We start from the raw sequence: 15959 nt of genomic DNA on the forward strand, positions 1-15959 counted from the left end.
GTAACAAGAAAATGAAGTAATGCCACATTTTAAAATTCTCTAAGTTAAAAGACATCCAGGCAGAAGGAAATGAGTAACTTACATGATACAAGTGTCATTTGTGTCAGGCACAAAGAGACATTCCCTAAACAGCCCATCATCCTGAAGGCTAAATATGTTATTGACTGGCTTATTGTCTCTCAAGAATAAAAAGTATTCTAAAATCATACTTTTATAAGATGAACAGAAGGGTTTTTTTCAGGGGATTTTTCTTTGGGCTACCAGCTCACAAATGATGACACGGATTGCTCCTGTTTTTAAATCTCAAAAAATCCATTCCATTATCAGCCTGCTTTATCTGTTACGTTTCTGCTGATGTGATAAACACTATGACCAAAGCAACTTGGGGAGGAAAAGGTTACTTCACCTTCAAGATTATTGCTTATTATTTAGAGAAGTCAGGGAAAAAACTAAAAGCAGGAACTGAAGCAGAAGCCATGGAGGAATGCTGCGTATAGCCTTATTCTTCATGGCATACTCAGGCAGGTTTCTTACACACCCCAGGAACACCTACCCAGGGGTGGTACTACCCACAGTGAGATCAGTTCAGCTCTGTCACATCGTCAAGCAAGAAAATACCCTTGCAGGATAATGAGATGGGGGCATTTTCTCAATTGAGAGTCCCTCTTCCCAAAAGGCACTAGCTTATGCCAAACTGACATAAAACTAGCCCTTACAATGGGGTACATGATTTTTTTTTTTGAATTTTCGAGACAGGATTTCTCCGCAGCTTTTGGTTCCTGTCCTGGAACTAGCTCTTGTAGACCAGACTGGCCTCGAACTCACAGAGATCTACCTGACTCTACCTCCTGAGTGCTGGGATTAAAGGCGTGCGCCACCACTGCCCGGCGGGGTACATGAATTTTAATCATTTTTAAAAACTATGATCAACATAAAGATTTAATCTTGGCCATTTTTGTGGCCAAATCACAACATATATATAACAACAATTCATAGTCCTATTTTGTTAAAAGCCTAAACATTTTTGTATCAAGCCTTTAAAATGTTCTTTAGTACCCACCTGATTCTTTCAGATGAATACTCTGTAACTTATTAGTTTGTTCATTTGGAGCACTAATGTCCTACAGATTTAAAAAATGTTCAGGCTAACAATAAATATTTTCATGGATAGACTTCTTCCTCATGCTTTTTTAATCTTTATAGGAAAATTCCATATAAAATTATTTCTACTGAAGAAACTGGAAAATAAAAATCTAATTCATAAGAAATAATGACTAGGTCTTGCCTGTCATTGTCCATTTACTCCCCTTGCTTGCTTTTCCCTAGTAAGGTGATGTCATTTCCCCTTCTTCCTCCCTCCTTGTTTTTTGAGTTATGTGGTATCAGTTATTTGCCTAAAATCTTTTTCTTTTCTGATGATTTTCTTCTCTTCTCCCTCATTTACTCTTCTTTCCTTTTTCTTAAGTGCATGTGTGTGTGCAAACATATGTGTTTGTATGTATGTATTAATATGTAAACCAGAGGTCAATGCCAAGTATTTTCCTCAACATTTCCTATCTCATCCTTTGAGACAAGGGCTCTCGTTGAATGGATGACTTGCCCGCTGAATCCCAGCATCACCCTGCCTTTGTTTCCGAGAGCTGGGAATATAGATACATGCCACAGCAGCAGGGTTTTTGTTGTTGTTTTGAACTATGTACAGGCTATAATGGAATTCAGGTCCTCCTGCTTGTATGGTAAGCACCTTCCCTGCTCCACTATGTCCCCAGACCCTGATGACTTACTTTTGTAGGAGGCATGTAGGGCCTGTGCTCACAGATAACCACTAGGGAAATCAGGAACTTTAAGCATTCAGGGTTGTCTCTTTAAAATAAGAGGTGTATAACCTGTTTTCTGCCCAGAAGGTTGGAAATGGAAGAAGGCTGATTAATAGCCTGGTAGCCTCTATGCTATCCATATGGCAGGGCCACACTGGCTCCCCCAGACCCTTACTTTGAGCCTATTTCTATAGATAGTTCAATCTATAGAACTATCCTCCCCCAGACTCTCATCATGAGCATTGTTTACTTTGAGCCTGCCTTGTCAATTAATCTACAGAACCTAGCTTTATGGACGATGCTACTTGTTCTTTACAAGGGTTTCAATGTGGTAAGCTTTGTTGTGCACATGGGACTGAGTTAACTGTCACCAGGAAACTTTTTTCTAAATTTTGATGTGTTTAAATGTACCTAAAATAAACAGATTCTCAAGGTTTGAACCAACACCAGCTACTGAGTCATGCTGAAACAGACTTCCTCTTGCCACTCTCCTGGATCCACACTCTGCAGGCTGTGGTGTCTGTTTGTAGGGGACTCCCACCCTACCCCCACATACTTCACACTGAACAGTGACCACCACAGTGGTACCTGGAGATGAACTTCTAGAGATTTGTCGCAGATGGCCTTGAGGCAGGTGGCATTGATATTGATATCGTCTTCTCCTGAGGTGTCATACAGAACCACCAGGGGGATGTCTGACTTGTCGAGTATCTCCACAGCAAAGATCTTCCCACACGTTAGTGATTCGACCACCTTCACAAGGTCAGGGTCATCATTCAGAATCTCCAGCCCTGGAAAACAGCAACTGCTTTCATTTCTACTTAGTCACAGAAGCATCACAGATAGACAGCTTCAGTGCCTATTTCGATCACTCATTGGTTTTCCCGATGGCAGCTTCATTTCCCAGTCTTCTTTACCTTACACATCTGTAGATAAAGGGCGCGCCTCTTTAAGAGACACATTAGAGCAGGCACTCTTAACATAAGGAGACTGATGACCAAGCACAGCTTTATCACAGAAGGAGCAGCCTTCAAGTCATATGTAAATGTGGATGTAAAACAAGAGACTAACACGAACAAGAAATTGTCAATCACATACTTTGTTCTTCTTCATGTTTCTGGAATTTTTATTTATTTTGTATTTAAATAACTTTTTTTCCCATTTATTTCACATACCAACTAGGTTCCCCTCCCTACTCTCTTCCAGTCCCCTCCCCTTTTGCATCTACCCCCCCACCCACTCCTCCATCTTCATTCAGAAGGAACAAGCCTCCCACGGGCTTACACAAGCACAGTGTATCAAGCCGAGGCAGGGCAGTCTTCCATTTTCAGTTAAACCTGCACAGCGACTTTCCTTATAAAATTAACATGTATTACTGAAAACCAAAATAGTCTCTTTCCTCCCCTTTTCCTTCCTATCCGTCACTCACTCTGAGGACTCCAGAGTCCTCTGATTCATAAAGGAAACTGATGTTCCACTAACACAGGCATCAGGTACAATGTCACTAATACTCTTTTAGTTCTTTGACAACTGGAATCCAATATAATGCCTACATGGCAACTAAACTAACCTAAAATGAGCACCCCATTTCCTGTAGTCGGGGCCTCTTTCTCTACTTTTCTCTTAGACTGAGCTACAAGGCAGACTCCTGCTCTTCCCACTCTCAGGACTCCTAGTGCTGCAACTCTCCTCACCCTTACAGTCAGCATCCAGACTCTTGGCCTGCGCTTGCAATGCACCCTTTCCAGACAAAAACCAATTTCACAGTTTTTGATCGGCTCTTCAAAGCTCACTGGCCTTATCCTCAGACTCAGGCCCTTCAGAGACATAAGGATCATCCTTGTGGGGAGACTGCCTCTCCACCCTTTCTTCTTTTTTCAGACAGGAACTCACTCTGTAGGTCCACACTGGCCTGGAACTGACTATGCAGCCTGGGAAACTTCCAATTTGAGGTCTTAGACTCTGAAATGTTGATATCACAAGTGTGAGGTATTTCTGTAGAGGGCTCATTTTCACGTAAGAACTATGAGAGACAGCTCAGTGGTTAACAGAGCTCCCATCCTTCCAGGGGACCCGAGTTCAGGTCCCAGCATCTACACTGGGAGGCTCACAATTGCTGGTAACTCCAAGTACAGAGAAGCTAATGCCTCTGGCCTACACAGCCACTTGTATACATGGGGAATACAGATGTTTTATGTATGTGTGTCTTTACATACAATCATGGGGGGGGGGGAAGAGAGAAAGAGAAAATTTAGAAAAAAAAAAGCGTTATGATACCTTTTAGAAGTGCAAGCCTCCTTGCTACAAGGCCTAATCTCATTAATCTTACAGTGCCTTCCATGCCTTATTCCTAGTGCCATCCACACGTGCATATTCCTATGCTCTGTAAAGAGGAAGTGTTTAAGAACCAGCACACAACCCAGTCAAGATCACCTGAGTGCACAACGGTTTGCTAGCAGAGAGCATCTGCACAGTCCACCTCTATGGGAGGGCCGATGGGGAGTGAGTCCCATGATACAGGGTTGTATGGGCTTTAACTAAGACAAAACAAAACAAGCATAAACCCTTTCAAATGTCTAGATGAACTTTTTATAATAAAATACAATGAGATATGCTTTCCACAATAAATATATATAACAGAAAAATCCACTGTCACATCTGCATCATTATTTCATGTAGACAGGTTAGACAGACACCTTACATACGAGTTCATTCACTCAACCTTTTAAGAAAAATATGTTATGAGCTGGGAGTTGTAGGTTACATCTATGACGCAGTCACTGAGGAGATGAGGAGGGCGGAGTTTAAGTTCAAGGCCAGTCTGGGCTATGTAGTGAGAATTTTCAAGCTGAACGGCTGGACTAGTAACAAAGGTTTTCTAAGAAGCCCGCTTACCTGCTAGTTTGCACTTCGTAGCTTGGAAGGACAGGGAGCAGAAACGTGAGTTTAGTCTGTATGCTTTACTCTTCTCAATATTTTCACAAAAGCCATAGTCAACATAGCACACCTAAGGAACAAAGCAAAGCCAGTCACGTCTATGACCAAAGTCTTTATCCTTATTAAAAACTGTAATACATTTAACTGGATTTAATTTATTACAAAATCAGCAAGTGGTACCTTTAGCCGTCTCCTCAAAACCAAAGGAAAGGCTCCCTGATGCACCCCAGAAGATGACAACAGGCTGGCCTCAGAGTCCCATGTTCCAGGCCATTGTCTGCCACCTTACCTTAGTCAACAGAAGAAAAAGGCCAAGGTAGAGCAGACTCTGAGTCCTCGCCAAAGCCATCAATGCTACTGCCTGGCTTCTCCCCATCTTCATCCAGTGCTGTGTCATCTTGTCCTTCCCACCACAAGTCTTTCCCATTCTCAGAGGCAATAGCTATTTCCAGAGAAGTAAATTACATCAGCCCTCTAATGCTGGCCACATTCTAGAATCCCAAAGCAGCACTTTGACGGCCTGCTCTGGACCACTGTGCTCCTAGATGACATATTTCTGTTGGGGGCAACAATGATGTCAGGTTGGACAACAAAGAATTCTATTTGAAAAACAAAACAAAACAAAAACCTAGTGTCTTCTTCCAGTGCACAGAACTAGATTATGTCTTCACGCAACTTAGCAAAGGCCCAGCTCTCAGACAGCCAGGAACTATACATTCTTATCACTGTGATGGTTAGCGTGTCACCTTTACATAACCTGGAAGTGTCTCGGTGAGTCTACATCAGGGTAGCCTATAGAATGTCTGTGGGGGACTATCTAAATTACCTCAATTGATATAGGAAGACCTGGGCTCAAAGTGGGCAACAGCATGCCCTGGTTTTGGACCTTGCGCTGAGCACCAAGTGTATATGCATTCATTTCTCCCTGCTCTTGCTGCAGACGAACTAACTGTTCTGTTTCTGCCTTGACTCTCTTGCAGTGAAAGACTGAATCATGAATAAACCCTCCTGAGTTGTCTCTTGTCCAGATACTTCATTACAGCCACAGAAGTGTGACTGCAGCACACACCGGTGGCACAGAGATGACCTTTACAGCATGCACAAAGCTCTGCTGAAAAGTCCTCAAGACCACAAAGACTCTAGTTTTTAAGATAAGGTCTCACTATGTAGCCCTGCCTTGCCTGGGATTCATTCATTTAGCCTCTGCCTTCCAATCTATGAAAGCTTTTTTTTTTTGTTAGTAACTAGAAACTAAGTTTTACTATCATGGGTTTAGAATAACTAAGAACCTGAGACTGTTGAAAACTTATTATGCTTTCCTAATGAAAGACATGACAGTTATTAAGAATAAATACAAAGCAAGAAACAAAAGGCAGGAAGGAGTTGGCTGGAAAATAGCAGTCAACAGAAGCAGGTGCCTGTGTCTTCTGAAGAAAATGGGGTACATGCACCAGCAAGAAATGAGGATAAATTCCTCCAGAGCAGAGTGTGGTGAGTGTGCCTGGCTGCTGAGCAAAGCCTCCCTCTCAGGCAATGATACTGGACTCTGCTGCCTGGACCCAGGCTGTAGCAGAGTCCAAAGGGTCAGCTGTCAGTCACTCAGTGCACAAGTTCACCTTTCCCACCCTTAACTTCTTCCTCTTGCAGGCCTCAAGACTCAGGCAGCTTTCATTCTCATTCAAAGCAATCTACAACTGCAACCTGATTTGTTCTTCCCGGACCCATGGCATATACTCTGATGACAGGACTCAGTGTGTGAGAGATGAGGATGCTAGAGAAAGTCAGGCAGTATTGTTAGCCTAGCAGCAGACTGCAGTAGGAGCCCTCCAGAGTCTCCACAGGGTCTGTCTGCTGCTGGATTTACCACACTGTAGTTTAGTTGTGGTGGCGGTAGTGGTGGATTTTCGTTTCTTCTGTGGACACCGGAGACTGAACTTGAGGCCCACTGTTGTTTCCTAGGCAAGTGTTTTAGCACTGAGTTACATCCTGTAACTGAGACCAGCTCTTACAAAAAACTTGTTCCTGGATGGGCCCATATGACTCACACACCCTGTGTTCTTTGCTCTAGGAGAGCAGAACAAGCATTTCAGCTTGAGACAGGACAGCCAGCAGCGAGCACCCAGTGCTTCCATTTCTGGCTCTCTGGCACCATCAAGTGGCCACAGATCGCAGTGTCACCTGAATAACAGCAGTGCCTGCACACTCCTCCTAGCTGCCAGAAGTCTTGGAGGCTGATGCCGAGGGTAACCCTGGGAGCAGACCAATTCAGGCTAAGACACCGAGAGGAAGAGGAGTGGCTGCTTCCCCAGGATAAACCTGCTTGAAGCTGCTCACAGAGCTCCTCGGAGTTGGGGTGGGGAAATGTCCTTCTGATGAGATCTGAGGCCTGCCCCCTATCAGAGGACTTTATTTGCTCTGTGACTTTAGGAAACTGAGGGATCATGACTATACTGACATAAAAGCTGATGTGGACAGCTGCTACAGACACTATCTTCGAATTTCTACTGAAAATCACACAGGATATGAAAAGGACAATGAGAAGCAGCAATCATATCTGAAAACCGGTGACGTATCTACCTCATGCTAGACAAAACTGAGCTTGCCTTTATCTTGTTCTCATCCGTGGAAATGATCTGTGCGCGTAACCAGGCGTCCTCCTCTGCATTGACTGCCAGCAGCTGCCCCACATGCACGGTCTGGACTGGTGTGACTTTGGGGTTCTTACTGTAATACTCCTTCATCTCATCCTCCATCAGTTCCTGAGCAGCCGAGTAGTCTTTGCCTACATACCTGGATTCATGAGTAAACAAGAGAGTCATCTCTGGGTGAGTGATCCAGAGTAAAGCCTGGCTTCCCTGCAACCATCCTCACTTCCAGTCTCAGCTGCTCACACCAGCAGGGGGAGGAGGACAGGCTATGGAGATCACAGCCTAAGGTGGCAATGTTTGACAGTCCTGAAAATGGCCAGGTGAAATTTAGGCATTGGAGGCCCCAGGGAGACACCATGGAGGCCAGATGAGCCCTCCAGAGTTTGATTGAGGCTGCTGAGATCTCTATGGGCTACTTACTACAAAAAGAATCTGGCAAACAGTTTTACCCTGGCCAAGGCTGCATCTCAGAATTCTAGCTTTGAAAAGCAGGGAAACTACCAAAAAAGAACAAAATTAGGCCTGGGAATTCTATGTAGCAGAGCAATTCCCTAGCTTGTGCCAAGCCCTGGGTTCCATCTCTGGGCTCCCTGCTAGACAGACAAACATAGCAACACAATGCCCCCCCCCCAAAAAGCTTATTTAAAAAATCTGAGTTAATTACAACAAAATGTTGTGTTAGTGTCGCAGAGATGACAGGTCCTGGCTGGTGCCTCTGAAACGTATAGCCTGAGCAGTGCTATCTTCAACACAGCCCAGCCTTTAACAGTTCTAATGTTGACATGCAGTCCTTTGATCCAGTGTTTCAAAACACACTCCTTTCCTGTCTGCCATGAGCAGACAAGGCTGTTTTCTTGCCTTTCTTAAGGGCCACATTTCAGGATTCTAGATCTGGAAAACCAAGTCTGGCTTATAAAGTGAGAATATCTCAGCTACATGATGAGATCTGCCAGCTGGAAGAGCACCCAAGTTACCCAGCCCAGGAGAGGGGGAGGCACAAGAACCCTGGACTTGTATTGCTCCAGTATTTACCCAGGGTCTCAGGTGATTTGAGGAAACCCTGAGAACCTGTTCCTTATGGTCTTAGTAACTAGCAGCAGGACAGAGATGGCTCATTTCCTGTTCTAGAGAGAAGTGGGAATGCTAGAAAGAGTTTTACACAAAAGGCAAAGACTACACCTTTGGAGACACTGGCTATTTTAAGATGAAACTCTACATGTAGTCCTTCATCCCTGGACTGCTTATATCCTTTGTCAAACGCCATCACTCACACTTACTGAGTGCAGTGAGCGTTAAGGAGAGGCTGAATGTGGTCTTCCACTGTGATCTTGTCTCTTGGGAGCCTGGGACCTGGTAAGAGTGCCTACTTGAGAGCCTGAACTGAGGTGATGGGAGTCTGCCCAGTGCAAAGTCCTGGCAGGGTCCTGGAGCTGCAGCTGCCTCTGCTCTCAGAACAGCCAGCAGAGAAGGCTGGCTCCACTTGAGTGAGGACAAGGGATGGTACTACAGCTGGGTGAGAGCGGGCAAGAGCAAGTACAGGCTTGTGCGCTGTCTCCAAATGACCTGAGGGAGGGAACAGAGCCTGGAGTACAGACCAACCTCAGCATACCACCAGCATGAAGCTTCACCTGCACCCAACAGTCCAAAGAAACCACAGTCCTAAAGATCCTTCCCGGCAGTGGAGCCAGGTATCATCGCCTCTTTAGCCTCAGCCTGTTCAAGCCCTGGAGCTTTAATGTTGTCCAACTCTTCCTTCCGGAAGGACTCTGATGTGGGCTTTCTCTGCACTTTTCTAGCTCAGTTATGGGTCCTGGGAAGCCCAACCCAGAGGGCCATTTGGGGTGAAGGGGACTGGATTCTGTTTTGCTTCAGTGTTCACCCCTCTACCCAGCCCCAGCTCAACACTGACACAGGTTCCCACTTCAGGAAGCAGCAAATTACATTCTTCCTACATACTCTGGATGCTTCATAGTTTTCCTACAAGTCTAAGACAAGCATTTAGAAGCAAGTTGATGTTTTCAATTCTAGCTATCAGCTGGGCGGTGGCAGTGCACACCTTTAATCCCAGCACTGAAGAGGCAGAGCAGGAGGGTCTCTGTGAGTTCGAGGCTAGTTTGGTCTTGGTCTACAAGAGCTAGTTCTAGGATAAGCTCCAAAGCTACAGAGAAATCCTGTCTCAAAAACCAAAATATAATAAAAAAATTCTAGCTCTTATTAACCAGTTAAGTGAAGGTTACTTGTCCCACACAGTGATATCTAAAGGCCCAAGTCAGCAGGCACCTCTAGGCCCAGGAGCTACCCTGACTTTTCAGGACTGCTGGTTTGAAGAGGACTTGATGTCTGCAGGTTGGATAGAAATGTAATGTTTTTGATACAGTTGTCATGATGCTTATGACATAATTTTTCCAGGTTCATATTATCATTCCAATCTTTAAAAATTACTAGTCATCCTTTCTCCTAAGAATGTTGTGGGCATTTAACAAATATTAGCATATTTCTGCATTTCACTACAACCCCTAAGGGAGGTAGTCTTCCTTCACTCAACAGCATCCACACAAAGGATGGCCAAGCAACAGCACTGCACCACATCTTAACTAGAAATGCCAACTTGCCTGATAACCACATCATTTGTGTTGCTTAGCTCAACCACCAGCACAGAAGGGGAGGCCTCGGTAGGGATCACCAGAGGCGGCACAGTTATGTCCTCCACAAAGTCATCAGCACTTTCAGCCATGTTTTTTTCTATCTGCAAAAACTCTTTTTCGATCATCGCCTTAATGTCAAAATCTCCTTGTGCCTGCCCTTCATCCTTTAAGCTCTTGTCAGTGGGCAATGGGAGTTTTGCATAGAGAATTGCCTTCTGGGCATTCCCGGAAATGTAGTTTATGGTGCACACATCAGAGAGCGAGGCAAGATTCTTTAAGGCATCTTCAGGGAACTTGAGTTTGTATGTGTCCTCATATGCTTTGGGGAGTGCGCTTGCCCAAAGACCACTTGAGTATTTCACCAGCAACTCTGCCACTTTCTGCTTGACATCTGGCATCACTGTTGGGCTCCCTTTTGATGGCTCCTCCTGCTTGGGAGCAGGCAGTGGAGACGGGAGCTCCTTCTCAGGGTCCTGTTCACTTCTCAAGGACTGCTCTTTCTTGGCAGGATAAAGAAGTGAATCTTGACCACCACCACAAGGTTTTTCTACCTGAAAATTTTAAAGAAAGCAAATGAGATATTTCAGAGGCTAAGAGAAACCTAAAAGCACAGTAATATATTTTACATTTGAGAAAAGCACCATTTTCAATTCAAGATGCAAAAGAGCATGACCGTTACTCTTTTTAACGTTATCACCTGACAGACGGCGGGAGCCACAGGTTAGAAACAACAGGGCAAGAAAGGGCATTCATTTCACTCAGAAGACAGTGAAGACTTAAACTGCCCCAGGGAATGATGAGGCGTTTTCCTGACAGTGTTTACCAGAGCCAAGCCTGCAAAAGACACTGGACCCAGGGTGGGATGAGGCTGTGAGGACTGCTCCATGGAAGGAACACAAGGACTGTTGAGGTGCAGTGGGATGCTCCCTTCCTCTCCTTTGTTCCTCGGCCTTCCCTGTGGGATTCTTTGGAGAAGATGCCCCAGGATAAGGCAGCAGGAGCAAGCACCACAAGAGCAGGGTAACTGAAGGCACTACCATCCTAATGTAGTGGGGAAAAGCTCATCACAGATCATCCAGCCTCTGACTTCACTTGCCTGAGAGGCACACCCCGAGGAACTGATGACGCTGCTGTCCTCCAATTCGAAGACCTTCTCCTGACAGACCAGGATTGGCAACTACCAGCCTCCTGCCCAGTACAGTTCCCAACTCGTGAGCTATGATGGCCTTTTAGAGTTTAAAGGCTGACAGATCAGAAGAGTCGTTTCCAGGGTGAATGTCACGTGGGATTCAGTGTTCATGAAGCCTCCCTGGCTTATGCAACCTAAGGCTGCTCTGCACTACAATGACAAAGTCATGACAGGCCCGGTGACAGTCATGCAACTCTGCAACACTTCTGAGCTTCCAAAGCCTAGACAGCTTAGACAGCCCTTCACAAAACCAGATTCCTCACCCTGACTTCAAATTCACTGCCTTCTGGAATGGTCCCTGCTTTCAGTCCCATTTGGCTATTCCTCAACTACAATTTAAATCCTTAGAAGAATCTGCTAGGGTGGTTACGTTAATAGGAAACTACCCAAGACATCAGATTGTTTCCTGTTTTATTGCTGTTTGCTTCTTGCATTTTGCTTTTAGGCAGGGTTTCCTACAGCCTAGGCTGGACTTAAACTCATTAGATAGCACAAACTGACTTTGAACTCCTAGTTTTTCCTCCTTCACTCCCTCCGTCCATCCCACGCCCCTTCTCTTTTGAGATGGGGTCTCTCTACATAGCTCCAGTTGTCCTGGAACTCTGTAGACCAGGCTGGCCTCAAACTCAGAGATCTCTGCCTCCCTAGTGCTAGGATTAAAGGCATGGGCCACCGCATGTACCTGGCCCTCTGATCTTCCATTTCTTAAAAGTTGGGATTATAGGCATGTATCACCATGCCAGGCACAACCAGAATACTTCTGCCAACTGGCCAGCTTACTAATGAAGAACATGACTTCATTTACCTCACTTACGTACAAAGACACCACCAGAAAAGACCTTTAATAAATCAAAAGACATGGTCAGAATGACATTAAAAGATTCCTTTTGGGGTTGGGCATTGGGACATACGTTTTTAATCTTAGCATTTTGGAAGTGGAGGCAGGAAGATCAAGATTTCAAAGTTATTTTTAGCTACATAATAAGTTTACGACACCAGCCTGGACTACAGGAGATGGTGTCACGATAAACAAAACAAGCAAAAAAATCCAAGATCCCTTTTTGTCTGATTACATATTCTTCATGATGCTTAAGGAGCAGGGAATACAGATATAAAACCTTGGGTTTTGTTCCTTATTCTTCTGTCAACGTGTGCTTAAGTTTCAAGTAAGAAAAATCCCAGACCTTTGAAAAGCCCAAGAGATCGCCAAGAAGTGATGCGCTGCGTGTGTACCAGCTGCAGGTCTTTCCTGTGTAGTCACCTGCCACAATTTATGTACGTGTTGGAAAGTTGCAGTCACATAAATATCTGCGGTATTCCTTTGCTCCAGGGCTCATCAACTTCTTAAATCTGTTTTTTTTTTTTAATCTTCTTTCCAGTGCTAGGGAATGAGTTAGAGCAAGCATTCTAGTATTATGCAACATTACCAGCCCTTCTCTATTTTGAGACAGGGTCTTGCTCTGTAGCCTTAGCTGGTCTTGAATTTGTCATCATCTTGCCTCAACCTTTGAAGAAGCAATAATGACAGGCACCATCATGCCAGTCTGTGTTGTGCTTTAGCATGCTGGATAAGGTCTCTGAATTTATGCTGAGCATCCAGGGGAAGGTTGGAAAATATACTTCCCGGACAAATGGAAACAGGAGAACACAGTGCTGCGAGTGGCTGTCGTGTGAGAGATTCTGGTTGTGTAATTCCACGCTGAGACATGGCAGACGAGGCTGCTGTCCTGCCTTCACCTACCAACCTCCTCTCAACCCCTTCTCGAGTACATGATGGGCTAGCTAGTTCAGCAGAGAAAAGGCCATGAGCCTCAGTCCACAACTTCATGTGTCCCCATTTAACCCCTAAAGGACACATTTCTCAGCTTTATGATGCCTTTATTTCCAGAGAAGTTACCTGAAATATAGGGAACGTCAAGGCTGATGTAGTTGGTGCCCGCCCCCCACCCACTCCAGTGCTAAGCCTCCATCTCTTCCTATGTGTTAGGTCTGAGAGAAGCGATGACGCTACATTAACCTCAGCAAATGTCTGTGCGGTCTCTGTGACTATCCTGAGCAGAAAGCACTGTTTTTTGACAGAAGTTATGGACAACTTAGCTACTTAGTAGAAGTAAGGCAAATGCACAACCCTATTTTTTTCTAGTCTCTATTCAAGAATAACCTGTGCTTTTCAGACAGGGTTTCCTGTAGCCCAGACTGGCTGCAAACTTGTTGTCCATCCGATGACCTTGAACTCCTTGACCCTATCTCTACTTCTCAAGTGCTGAGACTGGAGGTGTACTCTATTATATCTAGCTAATTCCAGGATAATCTTAAAAGTCAAGTAGAAGCAGTGTGTGTACAAGTCTGTCTGTAGCATTTAGGTCAAACTCTGCCAGTCTGCATAAAAAGTGAAGAGCAAGAATTTACCCAAAGTCCAAACAACAGTCAGGAAATGGCTTAGAGGACAGCTCCCCCCAGCAGTTTACGCTTTGTCTATGGTAAACATTCCTCTCTTCTTGACTTCCTTGGATTATAAGTTCCAGTGAGGTTGTAGTGGATTTTTCCTTATTTCAGATAAACCTGGGTGTGTTCTGGGAGCTATGGATATAAAACTGTTTCCTTATTTCAGAAGGGAGGCTGAAGGCCTGAACTTACTGCTTCTCCAACAGTCTGGCCTGCTGACTAAGATTAAACACATACTTAACTTAGGAACACGCAATCTAGCTACAGTTAATTCAGACAGCATTCAACATTTCAGGCAAATGAATGTATTTCCTGATAAGTTTAGGGACATGGGAAACATGTTAGAACCAAATATTTCATTAACCAACCTTTGGAGAATGGCTTTAAGGTAATGGTTCTCAACCTTCCTAAAGCTGCAATAGTTCCTCATGTTGTGGTGACCCCCAACCATAAAATTATTTCATTGCTACTTCATAACTGTAATGCTGCTGCTGTTATGAATTGTAATGTAAATATCTGTATTTTCAGGTGGTTCTTAGGTGACCCCTATACATGGGTCATTTGACTCCCTCCAGAGGGGTTGAGACCTACAGGTTAAGAAACACTAGAGTGAGAAAAAAAAAAAGAAAAGAAACACTAGCAAAGGGTTTCTCAGTTCAAAGGGGAATATACGTGGAATACATCATTTAGACTTAAAAATTAATATAATTTTTTTAGTTTATTTGTTTTAAAATTTCTTACAGATGGAAGCTTCTTTTTCTGGTACTTTCTCCTCTGACTGCTGTCTCCCACCAAGCATGGTGTCTCTAATTCTCTGGTAATGTGCTTACAAAGGAGACCTAACTCTCTCCCCGTACCCTCCAGGTCTCCCCACAGCTAAGGAACCATGGTTATACTGGATTGTGATGTCTGTTCTTTTCCGTACCCTGGCCCATGTCACAGGGCTTAGAATTTACACATGGGCTCCTGCCTCAGCTCCAAATGCTGATACACGGCTTTTTATAATTTCCTGCATGTGACATCCAGGAAGCCACTTCTACTAGATTTCCCAGGAGAGGGCTTTTACAACTTCTGGTTCCTCTGGCCCACCTGATTCAGGCACATTCCTGGGAAGGGATCAAAAGCTCCCTAGCCCCCACCCCCACCGTGGGCAAAGACTCAGCATCTTAACTGTGTTTCTGTCACCTTTCTGTTTTCTAATTTTGACTCTGGACGTCCACTCTCCATCAGTCTAGTCATGGGACCTGCACCTCCCACATAAGATGCGCCCTCAACCTCCTTACAGGAGACAGCAGTGATGTAAGACTAATGTAACTCTATAGAGTTAATACACTCTATACCACAGAGACAAGCCACCTTCTGTGGTGACACCGGAAGATTCTATGTCAAATATGCCTTACATCTGCTATGCTCATGCTCACAAGTTCATTCTATTCAGCCTCAATTCTACCTAATTTGGAATCACACCTCACCAGGTTTCTGTAAGGTTCCAGGAGACTAATCAAGATTGGTGGGTGTAGGTCCAAAGAAAAAACATCAACTTCCTTGGGCAGCTGTGTGTTCGTACAGATGATGATCCCTCCTCACCGTGACCATTTTCTCCTTAACCAGGAGGGACCTCTTTTCGTTTGAGTTTTACCTGGGAACCTAGTCTCTGAAGAATCACCTGCCAAGAGCACAGCAGAGGCCTCTGAGGTTAACTGTTTCTATGGAAACAGAATTTTCTTTAGGGTTCTAGAAGAATCCAATAACATCCAAAGAAACTGAGACTTCCCACACCATCTATACAGGTGCAGCTGTGTTGCCACAGAGTAGCAGTTTTATATTGAAGCTTTATATAATGTTCCAAACCTCATTTTACATAGCTATCATTCCACTGAAACTCAAAATGGTACAATAAATGCTTTTATTTACTTATAGATCTACTTTCTAGCGCTCTATTTTAGCATTGTTTAGCAAACATTTAGAAAAGGTCATGGACTCAAACGAACCAATGCTAACAAAAAGAAACCAGTTTAAAAACTGAAAACTCTGACATTGGTAGTGAAGGAAAGACCCCTGCTCCAGAGCCTTTCCTCGACAATGACCATTCTGTCACTGTTCACAAGCCTGCACCTTATGCTCACTTCACAGAAGACTGCTTAATCGATTCCTTAAAAGGCAGCCTCTCTGTGCTAATGGTGAAGCTGACTGGCAGTCAGCGCTGAGAATGAGAAGGAAAGAACCGGTGGCGTCACTGAGCCGCAGTGACGACAGACTGATTGGTGCGATCAGAAGC

The 15959-nt window shown here is 44.4% G+C and overlaps 1 protein-coding gene across 2 annotated transcripts in view; it reads right to left on the reverse strand.

Annotated features, from left to right (window-relative positions):
- The window catches only part of Tdrd7 (tudor domain containing 7), a 69078-nt gene that overhangs the window by 21606 nt on the left and 31513 nt on the right, over positions 1-15959 (reverse strand). For both annotated transcript variants that reach the window (XM_041667864.1, XM_041667862.1), the window contains exons 7-10: positions 10015-10598; positions 7358-7544; positions 4713-4824; positions 2406-2608 (exon numbers count right to left, since the gene is read on the reverse strand). In XM_041667864.1, the coding sequence (XP_041523798.1) occupies positions 2406-2608; positions 4713-4824; positions 7358-7544; positions 10015-10598 (1086 nt within the window). The remainder of the gene's footprint in view (positions 1-2405; positions 2609-4712; positions 4825-7357; positions 7545-10014; positions 10599-15959) is intronic.

The sequence above is a fragment of the Microtus oregoni genome, unplaced genomic scaffold (assembly GCF_018167655.1).
Source record: "Microtus oregoni isolate MIOR12 unplaced genomic scaffold, Mior012 000017F_ref0000208, whole genome shotgun sequence".
NCBI classification, from domain to species: Eukaryota; Metazoa; Chordata; class Mammalia; order Rodentia; family Cricetidae; genus Microtus; species Microtus oregoni.